This window comes from Colossoma macropomum, unplaced genomic scaffold (assembly GCF_904425465.1).
Source record: "Colossoma macropomum unplaced genomic scaffold, Colossoma_macropomum, whole genome shotgun sequence".
Lineage (NCBI taxonomy): Eukaryota > Metazoa > Chordata > Actinopteri > Characiformes > Serrasalmidae > Colossoma > Colossoma macropomum.
The window spans coordinates 41,483,216-41,498,524 of NW_023494789.1; the positions used below are offsets into that span (position 1 = coordinate 41,483,216).

General features: G+C 37.1%; 1 protein-coding gene across 2 annotated transcripts; it reads right to left on the reverse strand.

Moving 5' to 3' along the window:
- Window positions 1-1,695: 1,695 nt before the first annotated feature.
- Window positions 1,696-9,594, reverse strand: LOC118808580 (membrane-spanning 4-domains subfamily A member 4A-like). 2 transcript variants are annotated; one of them, XM_036571356.1, is made up of 8 exons: window positions 9,466-9,594; window positions 6,578-6,896; window positions 5,915-6,025; window positions 5,621-5,677; window positions 4,393-4,542; window positions 4,006-4,119; window positions 3,551-3,631; window positions 1,696-2,113 (listed from the first exon to the last, which is right to left on the reverse strand). In XM_036571356.1, exons 2-8 carry the CDS (start codon window positions 6,893-6,895, stop codon window positions 2,015-2,017), a joined length of 930 nt encoding a protein of 309 aa, XP_036427249.1. In that variant the 5' UTR covers window position 6,896; window positions 9,466-9,594; the 3' UTR covers window positions 1,696-2,014. The 2 variants fall into 2 exon arrangements, with proteins under 2 accessions (XP_036427249.1, XP_036427248.1); XM_036571355.1 differs by having other exon boundaries at window positions 6,578-6,916; window positions 9,466-9,592.
- Between the last annotated feature and the right edge of the window lie 5,715 nt (window positions 9,595-15,309).

Genomic DNA, 15,309 nt, shown 5'->3' on the forward strand with positions numbered 1-15,309 from the left:
AGTGTTTCGGACATAAAAGCTTTCCTATCCACCTCAAGATTTGGTGTGAAAATATGTCTAACATTCAGTCCAAAAAACTAACACCGTTAACAATAAATTACATCAGCCACCAGTTAGCATTACTTGAATTACTTCATGCTAATGGGCTACTAATTTCCATTCACTAATGACTCTTTTAAGTGGTGGATGGTGGATGAATTAGGAGTACTATACATTCATATTACCATGAAATACAGTGTCAAAAAAAAAAAATAGTATCTCAGACACAGAAGCTTCATAAGAGACATGTAAAGTGTGATACTTTCTATTGTTGTCATGAAATGCTTACGCGCTGTAAAAGACAAGATGTCAATATAAAAAGTTTCCAAAAAAAAAAAAGTTGGGATGCTGTGCAAAATGTAAATAAAAACAAAATTCAATGATGTGCAAAACATTTAAACCCTGTATTTCATTGAAAATAGTACAAAGACAACAAATTAAATGTTGAAACTGAGAAATTTGATTGTTTTTTGAAAAATATACACCCATTTTGAATTTGATGCCAACAGCACATTCCAAAAAAAAGTGACAGGGGACAGGGACATGTTTATCACTATGTTTCATCACCTCTTCTTTTAACAACACTCAATAAGCGTTTGGGAACTGAGGAGACCAATTGCTGTAGTTTTGAAAGTGAACTGGTTTCCCATTTTTGCTTAACAGGGTCTCCTTTGTTGTATTTTTACATTTTATTATGTGCCAAATGTTTTCAGTGGGTGACAGTCTGGACTGCAGGCACCCGGACTCTTTTAATACGGAGCCATGCTGTTTTAATACATGCAGAATGTGGTTTGGCATTGTCTTGCTGAAATAATCAAGGCCTTCCCTGAAAAAGACATCATCTGGAAAGCAGCATATGCTGCCAAAACATGTATATATCATTCAGCATTAATGTTGCCTTCACAGATGTGCACATCACCCATGCCATGTGCACTAATGCACCCCTATACCATCATGAATACTGGCTTTTGAAATGTGCACTGATAACAACCTAATGGTCTTTAGCCCAGAGGACACAGTGTCCATTTCCAAAAAGAAATTCAAATGTTGATTCATCGGACCACAGGACACTTTTCCGCTTCCCCTCAGTCCATTTTAAATGAGCTCAAGTCCAGAGAAGGTGGCAGCATTTCTAGATGCTGTTTATATGTGGTTTCTTTTTTGCAATTAAGAGTTTTAATTAGCATTTGTTGGATGCAGTGACTGCTTTCACAGACAGTGGTTTTCAGGAGTGTTCCTGAGCCCATACAGTGATTTCCTCTACAAAACCATGTCAGTTTTTAATGTAGTTCCACCTGAGGGCCCAAAGATCGTGGACAGCAAATACTGGTTTTCTGCCTTGTTCCTTGCGTACAGAGATTTCTCCAGAGTCTCTGAATCTTTTAATGTTATTATTATGTACTACATTATTATGTAGACAATGAAAAACAAAGGTTCTTTGCTATTTTATGTTAAGAAACTTTATTCTTGAATTGTTGTTCTTGAATTTGATCATGCAGTCTTTAACAGAGTGGTGAACCCTCCTCATCTTTACTTCTGAAAGACTTAGCCTCTCTGGGATGATCTTGTTGTACTCAGTCATGTTACTGACCTATTGCCAATTAACCACCAGGTGTAGCATTACACAACTTTACCAGCCTTTTTTTTTTGCCCTGTCCCAACTTTTTTGGAATGTGTTGCAGGCATCAAATTCAAAATGGGCATATATTTTTCAAAAAACAATATAATTTCTCAGTTTCAACATTTTATAGTGTCATTGAAGCATGTCCAGTTAAATATAAGGTTTAAATGATTTGCACATAGTTGCATTTATTTTTCATAGCATCCCAACTTTTTTGCAAATTAGGTTGTACTATGACAGCAGTGATATAAGTTTGTTCATACACAAATTATTCAAAAGATCACAAAACAAATCATCTTCAAAAAGTATGTTAGGACTTGTAGCTCATCTCCAGGTAATTTTCCTCCATCATTCTCAGTTATCTGGTTTCTGTGAGTTTGGGCAGTATGCTGAAGGATGTTGTGCAAAAGGATTGTTCACATCAGCATTGGGGTTTGTGATGTAAAACACATCCTGTGAAAAGAGAGATAATTAGAGCCTGGCTAAAAATCAATTCAGCCTAATGGAAACTTGTAGTGCACTTTGTTTAGAGTAGCTACATAGTGTGGAGTTTCAGTTTCAGTTTGAAATGCTACAGTGCTGAGCCAGACTGTGTTGTTGTACAGCTGTATACAGAAGTTTGGGTGCCCTTAGTCAAATTCCATGTTTTGTTAGTTTTCTAAGTTAACACATCCTCTACAGACAACACACTTCTTCACATTTTAATGCATAATCACTGACTAAGGGGTTCCAGAGTCAATCCAGCTCCTGATGAGCTGCAGAGTGACTTCCTGTTGTCTGCTGAATGGCCACTAAAAGTTGCATATCCATGTCCTTTTTTAAGCTGTTTAGATTACGTAGTGAGAAGACGTGTCAACAGTCAGTCTGTCAGTGAAGTTTTCAATAATTTGTCCCACCTAGTTTCAAGTGGTGGTCTTATTGCAATTTGAGACCCTCAATTTGCCATTTAAAGGTGAAATGTGGGATTTTTTCTATCCCCATGTCTGAATAGAAATGCAACTAGTGGGCAGCACAAGCAACCGATACAGTTAGAAGAAAGAAAAACTGCACAAAATGCTTATTAATGATTATTACAAAATCAATGTAGTTGCATCGGCACCTTCAAACTTATGTGCCATAATATATCAATGCATTCTTACACTTTTAATGCACAGTATTGAAAAAGAAACCTTGATACACACATTATATGTCTCCTTGAACACTCATGGAATAACAAATAAGTGAACACATTCTCTACAGAGAACGCACTTCTGCACATTTTAATGGACAGTTTGTTTGCTGAATTTAATATATTGCAGTGGAGGGGATAAAATGTGCAATGTACAAAATTTGACATTTTATTTTTTTATATTTGACTTTTTGTTCTTTGTTAAATAGAAATCGTGCACTAAAATGTACAGACAAATTTAATGTTCTCTGTAGAGAACATGTTAAGTTATTAGTGACTTAGAAAATCAACAAATATGAACATGTGCATCCAAACTTTTGCATATGATCTTATAGTCCTATTCATGTGTTTACGTGTTCAAAATGTGGCAAAAGTTTGGGAGATATTTATATATATATATCAGAATCCTTCACGACCCACAGGTGGCATGAGATCTGGTGATGCTGGTGAACTTTTTCTTGGAACTGTTGGTACCAGCGACGAATGCTCTGAGCTGTTGGATTACTGCCATACTGACAGTCAGAAACTCTATGACCCCCTCTTCCAATTGGTATGTGATTGGTTCCTAGCCACCTAGCTGTTGTAAAAATATGGCGCTTTGAAACGCCATAGAGAAAAGACGAAACTACCGACAGCTACTACACTTCTTTAAATGAATGTTCTGTACTGAGCCACAGTGTGCCCTGAGAAACATTACATGATAACCCACAGGCTTCTCTTACCTGTTGACCGCTGTGAGCTTGGAATGGATTGACCATTGAGCAGCATGCTGCATAGTTTGGAGCCACAGTTACAACAGAGACCTTTAAAATAGAGAGATGGCGTTTATCACACTGATTTTCTATTCTATACCTGCTTGACACACCCAGTGATAGGTGGATTTTTAACTACTAACAAAATGTTCTATGCTGATCTTGGATGGACTGAGAAGTTCCACTGCTGGTCTTTTAGGGACCTTTTTGAACTCTTTTTACTTGACATATTCATAAATAAAGTTTCCTACATTCTACTTGGCTTGAATGCACAACCATCAACTGAAAGCAAAACCAAAAATGATTGTTCTACAGTATCAAAGAACTCTATTAGCCTCATTGTTGGGGTTTACCGAAGTATTCATGAAACATAACAGTACTGTCCAAATTGAAAAGGTCATTTTCAGTGGTACTGGGATACTCACCACTGGTTCAGTGCAGCAGGTGGCCTTGCATCCAAACACTGAGAGGCAGATGGAGACAGTGAGCTGAAGCACAGAGAAAACCAGCAGCACTCCACTAATTCCATGGGTTTGCTCCTGGTATACAGCATAACATTGAAATATAAAAATAAAGTTTTATTACTAACAATGAGGTTATTAGTAAACATAAATAATTAAAAATAAAATGAATATCATAGATGCAATGTCAGCTGCTTGATTTAAGATTTGTGATACAAGCACCTTTATTGTGTTAAATAGCTACAAACTTGTGTTTTACCAGCAAAAACATGTAAACATATAGTTTCCGTTCCTTAAAATCAAATTTATGTCCTATAACAACTTACAACAGCAAAAAAATCCAATACATACTAAAAACTGGAGGTAAGCCTCGCAAACTTCGTTGTACATGGGGTAGCAAGGATTTTCTCCTACAGATATTACAAAGTCAAGCGCCAGTAGAGAGACAGCAATTCCTGCAGCTACAGCGCTGGACACATTCATTCCTAGAGAGCCTTTCACCTGCAGATAGGAGAATAACCAGGTTTAATCAGGCTGTGATGAATCCAGGTTTAGATACATACTTTCAATGTTACAATCTTGAAGAAGATGGTTCTTCAAGGGTTATTTAGTAAAGAAAATGGTTCTATATAGAACCATAAATGGTTCCCTGAACCATTAAAGGGTTCATAAGATTAATGGAGGATGTTTTGTTTATGTTTCTGTGTAGAATCTTTTTGAAAATGGTTCTATATAGCAACAAAAAGGTTTTTCTCATTAGAAGATTGACATTGTAATAATAGCAGAACCCTTTCTGGTGCTATATAGAACCATATACAACACATTCTCTATCAATCTGAAGAACTATTTCACCATGTAAAGAACCATTCAAGAATGAAGTGATTCTATATAGAACTCATGGTTCTAAATAAAACCATTTCCTTTACCAAAGAACCATCTTTTTTAAGAGAGTTGCGTGAACCCACTTCTTCAGACCACTTGTGCCGTAGTTGATTGGACAGAAGGTGAGGTCACTATGGCTGGGAGTTGATCCCAAAACAAACAGATTGCACAGGAATTCCAAGGTAATTGAGAGTCGTCTCCAAAGCCTTGGACTTGATTTGGCACAGAGACGTTCATGTTTGCCCAACAAAGTAAAATGAAAAAATTTTCTTACAACCGAACAACATTGCCAGTGCCAAAACAATTACCAACTTGAAGGAGTTGACAGAGGAGGAGAATCAGGAACACAGCCAGTGGCCGCTGGTCAACCAAGTTAATTTAGCTAGCGTTAGCTCTCCAATTTTCCTTGCCAAGGTCAAATATATTATTAATCTGATACTCTTTTGCCAAGAGTATCAGATATTTTTGCCCTTCTCTACATCTTGGTTTTTAGAATTGTGAATCAATGCTTGGATTCCACTTCATCGAGTTCAGTCACTGGAAAGTCAACTCCAAGACTTTTGTAATCAAACATTCTAGATTTAATGCTATTAAATCTTAACCAGAAACAAGCACAACAATTTGTGAGAAAGGTATAGTGCCAGTAGCAACAGCAACCTTTAATGATAACTCTTAACAAATATAGATGTTGACGTACCAAACAGGGAGTAAGCCTGTTTGCTGCCGAAACAGTCAGAGAGCCAGCGATGATGTACTTAAGGATGAGAAAATAACAATTAATTGCAAATATTTACAGTTTGAAAATTATCTATTCCAGTGTATCCCAGTCATGCACCTGGAATCCCCCTGTCCGGCACATTTTAGTGCCCCTTGATTCAACAGACCAGTTTTAAACTCAGGATTGGCTTAGGACACTCAGTGCGCAGGACCGGAAAACACTGGATTTATTTCATATTTTTTGCTTAATATAGCAAATAATCCTAGATCTTACGATTATGGAGCCCCAGTAAACAACTCCAGTATAGACAGAAAACGGCGGCTCGATGACTGTCAACACGGTGCCGAACACAAGAGTTATGACTCCATTCATTATTTGGACGGTCTGTGAAAAAAGAAAAATCAAGAAATTATATAAATTATTATATATATATATATATATATATATATATATATATATATATTATATATATTTTCTTGTAACAAAACTCTCTGAATTTACCCAGTATGTAAAATGTTGATGGCAGCTCATGACATCAGTAGAATTCAAGATCACTAAATGTACTTACTGGCAATTGTTCTTTATCATTTATTACCTTGTTTATTACTGTACTATTATCTAGCTCACTTGCCACTTGAATAATGACTGGTGCACAAGCACACTCTGTCATTACAGGGATAGTTCAGCTAATAAAAAAACATAAAAAACAAACAAAAAAAAAACCAATTAAATCTTTCAGAGCACAAAAAAAAACAAAAAAAAACATTCCAGTTGGTGACTTACATGATCAGCTAGCTATCATTATCCCTTTAAGAGTCTAAAACTATCACTTTAATATTTAATTCATGTTTCACAGCAAATAAAACAGTAGATTTAGAGATAAAGAGAATGTAAAAAGTACTCTCTGTGTTGGACAGCGTAATTGGAATGTCTTACCCCAAGAGCTTTTGGCTGCGATCTGAGAAATCTCTGAAATCGGCCTTGAGCAGATGTTACTGTGTCAGTATTACTGACTGGTGTGATAATGGGGACCCCGGCAGTAGGAACTCCAACAGTAGGGACACCAGCACTGGGGACACCAACAGTAGGAACTCCTACATTATGGGCTCCAACAGTAGGGACCCCTACATTAGGGACTCCAAGAATAGGGACCCCTGACCCAGCCCCAACTGCATTTTGCCCTGGTGGGATCACTTGGGTCATCACCATGAAGCCATTTCTTGTATTATTGTCCGGTATGGCAGCAATGGACATCCTTAATGGAGATATATTCACCTGTGAGAAACCATCACTTTTAAATCACCATCAGGAGAACACGTCAATAATAAAAGAACAGTTTTTTTGCTATTAAATAAATATGTAACACTTCCCTTGATGCCTGAAACACAGAGTTGACATAACCTTGTCATAAACATTTCATAGCAGATTTCATACGCTGTTATGATCTGTCATTAGAAATTTTGTGAATGATATAATAGTATTATGTTACCGATAAGTATGTCATGAGTACTTTTAGCAAAAATTAGCATGCGACATAAAATGTCATGACATCAAACATTGTGGTGTTATGGGTATATTACAACTGTTGGTGATGGTTGCTTTTATATTACAGATCAGAAATTACGGCTTCTGCCATGGCATGTTTTTGGCATAAGAGAGAGTTTAGGTAAAGTGTTATGAAATAATGTCTATATAAAAAATCAATTCAACCAATCAATCACCTGTTTAACCCTTTAGAAAGCACTCCTCACTTCACTGTGTTAACGTTGTTAACCTCTTTTCACATCAGCCATAAAATTCAATTTCCATCTGTTTTGGAGCTCCTTCACTACTATGCACTACTATCTTCTTCAATAACAATGGTGGAATATATTTCCATGGAAATGTATACTATTTACAAAAATGGAAGTGAACTGGATTTTGTTTTTTTCTGGGTGAGCAAGCGAGCTAACATTTATAGTGCTTTTACTTTGATTAAATGCTGTTTGTTTATTGTGTCAATTATACAAGATTGTCTGATTGTAGAAAGCTGCAGTTGTCTGGTTTATCTCAGCATGGCCATCTTTGTAAAGAGGTGTGAATTGTTTCCGCAGCAGGGGGTTCTCAACCCTTATGGACGATATGGATTGGGGGGTGACCAGTATGTTTGAAACTTTAACCAGGTTTATGTGCCACACAAACTCTTTTATTTCAAAAACCCAGAGATATGGGCCCTTTAAGTCCAGAAACTACAGGCAGAAATGACAAAATAAATGTCATTCTTTTGCATTTTTGTGTATATATAACATTGTCTCTCTCTAACGTTTTAAATTCATAACAAAAATCTCAAAACTCAACATGTTTTTCAATTTGCCTTCATTGGTGTCTTACTGTATTTTCCAATGGTTTCTTTGTACTAATGACAGCATTTACACAGATGCTGCACGTTTTCTGAGATGTCACTGCAGTTCTAAGGCCAATTCCAAAAGCCATTTTTCCTTAAAATCAGCTTTTCTCTAAATTCAGAACCAAAAATCTCAGCTTGTATGTTCATTTCTAATCCCATTATAGGATAGTATAGACTGATTTACTAATCAAAAGGTCATAGCTAAATTTATTATTGATTTTATACTACAAAATGACAAAATGTTTCACAGTAACAGAATAACAATGCCTGGAGATGTCTAGCTTAAACAGCAAAACAATATTTTAATAATCTATTCTGTATTTCTCAAGTGCAGTTTTCTAAATCTGAACATGGCACAATCATCAACCAGCTCATTAACACTGGTAACATAAATTCTAGAACTCATAAGACAGTCTTAGCATATTGAAGGTTTTGTTTGTTATTATTGTGTTCAAAGTATGAGATTTTACATTAAAAAAAGATTATTTTTCTTATTTTGAGCCCCAGGTTTGATATGTTCTTGTCGACTAGCAAGCTGGTGTCACCTGCTGCTGCAGTGACACTTCAGTTTATACACCAATATTGTCTTTACCCCTCCAAAAAAAAAAAAGCCAATAAAGATAAAATAAGATTTGTAAAATTAAACACTAATTTAAAGAGTAATTCCACCAATTTGTTAATTTCTGGAGAATTCAGTAGTTGAGTCTAAAATGTACTATCCAAAACCACCAGTGAACCTACACAAGTCTTCTGATATTATATGTAATGTTGCTGATGGTAAAATAGTAGAAAATCAGTAGAAAGTCTTTTTGGGGACTGTTTGGTCTTCTAACATCCTGTATGTACTTCTCCACCATTAATAGACTTTATAAATATGTTTTAGGCCAAAGCCTTCTCAAAACTGTCAGGAAATAATGTCTCGGACATCAGGTAGCGTACTCATAACCGTTTCATGTGATAACTTTCTGTGAGGGAGCTTTTAGAGGTTGAGGTTCCTGTCACCACCACTGTGAACAATTCTGACTCAGTAAGTTTCTCTAGAATAGAGCATTTCACACCAAACCACTCTGAATGACTAAGAGAATGGAGAAATGTTAAAGAACAAATAGATAGAATTCCCCTTTATGGTAATAAGAGAGTAAGCCAGTAAAAGTAGAGCCAGTCTGCAATGACAGGCAGAGTTTTAACAGTCAAATGTTTAACTCACAAATTGGTGCAAGCCTGTGAGGTAGAATCATGATTAAGTGATCGGCTGATCTGTTACAATTCATGAAAACAGTAAGTGAAAATGCATCAAACAAATCTAAAAATGCATAAATTGGTAGGACTGTTGTAAGTGTGCATACACTCTAATCTGCAGTTCTCACAGCAAGTACATTCAGCAAAACACAAAAGTGAATCATCAGATAAATGTCTCATACTGATATATATATTTTACCTGAAATAGAACTCTGTTCTCTCTTCTACATGTGGATCTTGAGGAGCTCTTCAATACTTTATCACTTGTTTTATTCTTTTGGCCTCTTTTAAGTTCCTTGGTCTTGTGTGACCTTTGGAATCAATGTTTTCTAAGCACGCCTGACAATCATATGATATTGTGAATGTTTACTGTTACTGTCATTTCACGCACAGAGAGATAGCAGTGTCCTAATTCACCTGATAAGAGCAGAGAAAAGCATTTAATTTGATTATATTATTGATATTATTCATTTTTCCACTGGAGGAACAGCTACTATAGTTAATATCAATACTACACCCTAGAGGGAAAAAAAAAACACATGGGCCAAACCAAACATGGCAAAACATTAAGCTTTTAATGGTCTTAACAGCAAATCATTAGTCAATAAATAAGCATTAATTAAACAGATAGATGCAGTAAATTAGTGTGGAGGCCTCTGATTTCTCTCAATACTGAAGTCTTGTGTAAACTTGCAGACAGATTTTTACAGAAAGAAGAGTCAATATTGTTCCACTCAGCACCGGTGGCTTCAAACAGCTGAAAAACATTGTTGAGCTAGTTTGTGTTTAATGTGAGACCAGATATTCTCTATTGGCTTTAAATCTGGACTTTTACCGGCCAAGTCCATCAGTACATGCCATTAGATTTTGGGCTTGGCTATTTTTGTGTGTATATATACTGTACACAGTATTAATGTAATAATACATAGAGTTTTCCACAGCCTCTCATGTTATTCCCCTGAGAGAAACTGACACTTTTCCATGTCCTACATTGACCCAGTAATTCCCATCAAGCCCTAAAGCTGTGTTACAGAAATATTCAAACTCTAAACCTTATCTTATCTCTTTAGTCACTGTAAAAAGCTCCAATCAGGATTGAATTTAGGACACTAGCCATTAATTTCCTGAGTTCACTGTCTTATCATCTTATCTACTGATAAGAGCATTCCAGATGCACAATAACTTGCCAGAAAATCCTAACGGTACCCTATCTTCTTTTTTAAGCCATTTTTATTGATATGAGAATGTTTTCTAGGCAACTGTGAGAGGCAGCATAACAAATATACTAAGATCACCTGAACTATTGCAACACATTTTAAAATTATACGTTTTTTAACTTTTAAAAAAGTAATCCAGGAGTTAAACTTTGGATTTCACAGAACATCTAATTATAACTGAAAAGGAAATGTAAAGATGTTTTGCATTCTGTTAACCTCTTAACAATCCAGGTTTATTTCATACTATGGCTTATTATTCAGTAACTACAGAGACTTCAATACAAACTAATAGAGCTATTCTTAGGTTATAGAAGTGGGCCCATGGCTTGTTAATGCCATGTGTGTGTGTGTGTGTGTGTATATATATATATATATATATATATATATATATATATATATATACATATAATGTGTGTGTGTGTGTATCTCAGCACTCAGCACAGCTCAGCTAAGAAACTCACCATTACAAGATCAGAGTATCAAGATTTTGAAGAAAGTTGGTTTGGTAAGTTAACTTGTTCCAGTATATTCCAGATGTTACCCCCAGGCTAATAGTCTATGCTACGCTCAGCGTTCAGCATTCAGCAGGACAACATACTAACTAGTTACGTTAAATAATGTTTTTCAAAATGTAAGTTCACTTGTATTGTTGGATCTAAATACTGATTTGTCTTCCATGCCACACCATTTTTTAAATATATATTTATGTAAATATGATAATTTATGCTACCTAAAGCCTGTTTTTTTTTGTTTCTATAATGCCTTAATCTAGTGTTCACACTGGCTTGCTTACTGTAAATATTACTGTTATTGAGGACTTGTTAAAAATAAAAATAAAAAATGAAAATAATAAAAATACATTTTTCCATAAAGTAAACAGTACAATTAATAAATAAATAAAAATGTAGTGCTAATGCTCAGCCCAAAGTGAAAGCCTGGCTGAAGAAAATTATTTAAATAAACTGCTAAATGGAGAAAGATGGAGGAAATCCTAGATTTTGTTTAATTGAAAACAATGATTTTGAAGTTTTAAAGGTTGGTGTAGAAGAAATAAAAACAAGAGCTTAATAAGTTTAAAAAGGTATCTGATGGAATATTCTCTCTTTTCTGTCTTTGGCCAGTTTCCTTATTGTTAATAGATGCCATTTTTTCAGTAAGTTCTTGTTAGTAAATCACTCCAGACAGGCTGTTAATTTGCATAGCCTCCTTCCCTTTATGCTCTTAACAGCATCACTCCCTAACATGCATATTCAGAAAGTGAAGTGCCACGCAGCCCAGTGGCGACCTCGTGTGTACACACATAAAGGCTTCTGCAAATCACTCTTGGTTCTTTTGTGCTGGCAAACCTTAAACTTGTCTTAAATTTAAACCTAGTAAATCTGCCCCTTAGTCTTATAAGAGCTAGAATTGTCTTCCCTGCTAGATGTATTTTCACCAGATTTATTGTGAATGGGTCATACACAAATGTTTGTGCATGTAATACTGGAGTTGCTACAGTAGTCACTGCTATATACCAACTTATTCATGATTATATGATGACAATTTTTTAAAAGGTTTATGAAATGACTGAAATATTCCCTGCTATAAGTAGAAGAGATAACTTGTTATGCATTTTTGCCATGTTTTTGCTAATTGTTCACATTATTTGACATAGAAACAAACAGAAAAAAATGTTTGCTATTTGTTTGCTTGTTTATTTTTGCTTGATGCTGTTGATACACTAAATGGCCTAAAGTTTTAATCACACCCTTTGTTAACAGGTGTACACAATCAAGCACATAGCTATTCAGTCTATATAGACAAACACTGGCAGTAGAATGGGTCATACTAACTAGCTCAGTGATTTTAAACCTTATAAGATACCTATGCCACAAGTCGGTTTGTAAAATGTCTACCCTGCTAGATCTGCATGGTTAACTTTAAGTGCTATTATAGTGAAATGGAAGCATCTTGGAGCAAAAACGAAGCGGTTGATTATGCAAGCTCACAGATTAGGGCTGCCGAATGCTAAAATGCCTATTACTCTATACAGGGAAACTTCAAGACTTCTTGAAATGAAGATTTAATGTGTGTGTGAAGTTAAATGGTTTGCACAGTAAAAAATGTACATAATAACGATGAAGCCCTATACATGTTTGCACATGAATCAATAGGCTGATGCTATAATTATAGTTTTGTACAGTTTACTAGTGGTTGAAATGACTTTCATGTACACTTTCAGAAAAAAAGGTACTTTAATGTCAGTGGGCTGGTACGCCCAAGTGTATGTCTTCAATACTTTTAGTTAAGGATCATAATTGCACCATATTTCATTGAAATGACATTTTTAAAGTTGTATTGACTCCACACACCCTGTCTTATCTCCAGCATTTTTACTTTATTGTTCTGTTTTACCCTTCCTGGATCAGGGCCTTGATGTTGTGGAAGGGCTTGTATGGTCCTGTTAAGGTGAACAGGTTTGGAATGAAGACTAACACGATCCAAAATGAGTGAACACAATATATCGTGTAACCCTGCCAGAGAGAGGGTTACCCGGACCGACCCCTGGAGCCAGGCCTGGGAATAGTGTTCCTCGATGAGCACCTGGTGGCTGGGTAGCCAAGCCTGTGGGTGGACAACTGTGGTGAGGGAGGCCGTCAAGCTGAAGAAGAAGGCCTTCAGGGACTGGTTGGTCTGGTGGTCTCCTGACTTGGCAGATAGGTACCGATGGGCAAAAAAGGCAGCAGCGGTGGTGGTGGCAGAAGCAAAATCCAGAACATGGGAGAAGTTTGGAGAGGCCACGGAAAAAGACTTCTGGTTGGCTTCAAGGAGTTTCTGGACAACCGTCCAGCGACTCAGGAGCGGTTGGAGTGGCTTCACTCAAGCTGTACTCAGTAGGGGTGGAGAAATTCTGACTTTGAGAATATTTCTGGTCGGTGGAAGGAGCACTTTGAGGAACTCCTTAACCCGAGAGACATGCTTCCCTCACGGGAGTCAGGACCAGTGACCAGAGGCTGGGGTGTCAGACTCCATTTCCCAGGTGGAGGCCACTGAGGTAGCTGGCAATTGGTTTATAACTAGAGCAAAGGGGAGCTCTAAACACACTGCACTGCAAATTTCTGCCACTCTAGTGAACACAGCACAATTACCCCCAATTATCAATTCCAACACCTCGACTTGATCCCACCTAGGCTGGAGTGAAGACAGAAAATAAAAGTAAATTTGAAAAGAATGGACTTTCTAGCCAGTGACTCACAATACACTGAATACTCATGCACTATACAGCCAGCATGCTAGAGGGAAGCTCACACATACAAACACACATATTATCTGTGCGCTTTTCCTCCTGGGTTGCTGGAGCCTATCCCAGCGGTCACCTGGCAAATGACGAACTAAAAAACTGGATGGGAATGCACATATATGGAATGCTGGCATAGCTGGCTGAATGGACCTCAGGCGCACCAAACCCGCAAATAGCTGGATAGCTAGCTAGCTTACTAAAGTGCTTACTAAGATATCTTTAAGTTACCCGAACTCAAATTGAGGGCAGAGCCATGTTAGCCTTTTGATTGGTCAGGGTTATGCTGATGGTAGCCTAACCTACTTTTATCACTGCCCACTCTACATTGGGGGGAGAGCAATACTGGTGAAACACAGCAGACATTTATTAGACTTTGGGAAGAAATCATAAGACATACTTTGTACATTTACACTGGGCACCCAGACTAACTAATCAGAAAGAAAACTCAGATTTAGGTTCCCAAGGGCTTTACACTGCTGCTCTGTAATGGTACTGAATGCAATCCAGCAGCAATGCTGACCGCCCCAAAATGGCAGTGCTGTTGATGTGTCTGGCTGGACCTAACGCGGCATCTGTTTATGTATATCTATACCTCGCAACAGCCGAAAAGAAACTAACTTTAATCACTGAATACAGGTGTTTCAGCAAAGACAAATAAGGTGACATACAACCCAACACGCCTTTATGCAGCTAATACTGGATAAGGAGCTCCAGCATCAGGGAACGCTGTTACAAACACACCCGCACCCCCCCAGATTAGCCTAGCAGCAATGAAATGAAAGCAGCAGTAACAGAGAACTTGTAGAGAGGAGAATTCCCAGTAAGGAAGACCTGGTAGACACCAAAACTGCCCCCATCAGATGAACAGCACTTAAAGCTTTCAAGAGGAGAAAATCAAGCTGCTTCAGATCTGAAAACATCCACAGGAGTTTCTGTCCATCCTTCCAATGTGAGAAGACACCTCAGCGCTATGGATCTGAAAGGATGTGTAGCTGCCAAGAAGTCCTCACTGAGAAAAAGGAGAAAGACACATCAAACAAAGAAGCTGAATAATGGACTGACCACCCCAGAGTCCAGACCTCAACATTAGTAAATGGGATTACTGGGATCATGAAGGCAGAAAATACCACCAATCACTTGCTAGGTTGAGAGTGGTGCAGCCAACAGCCTATGCATGTAGGAAACTGCATAGAGATGACTGTCAGTGAACATGGTTTACACATGTTTTCTATCTGCTGTAATGACCTTGTATAGTGATTCACACTGTATAAACTATGCAGCTTATGAATCTCTCTGTATGTCTGTAGGTGAACATCACTGTGGCTCCAAACTAAGCAGGATGTCCTGCTTAAACCAATTAACAGGTAATAATATATAAAATTAGCCTTGGAGTCTAAGAGTAAATACTGTACAATTAGAGTTATATTTCTTTGAAAAGTATTACAGTTCTGTATTGTATATTTACAGCCCTTTACTGGCAAGCATTGACCACCATGACCAGTCCACCAATGGAAAGTCCTCCAGAGAACACTGAGGCCAACTAGAT

Bases quoted from the DNA above. Each gene is read 5' to 3' on its own strand.
- LOC118808580 (XM_036571356.1), bottom strand. From the start codon at position 6,895: ATGTCCATTGCTGCCATACCGGACAATAATACAAGAAATGGCTTCATG. The intron at 4,543-5,620 runs GTACGTCAACAT...TCCTATCTGCAG, and splicing joins ACAGGCTTACTCCCTGTTTG to GTGAAAGGCTCTCTAGGAAT. The intron at 2,114-3,550 runs GTAAGAGAAGCC...CTCTTTTCACAG, and splicing joins AAGCTCACAGCGGTCAACAG to GATGTGTTTTACATCACAAA.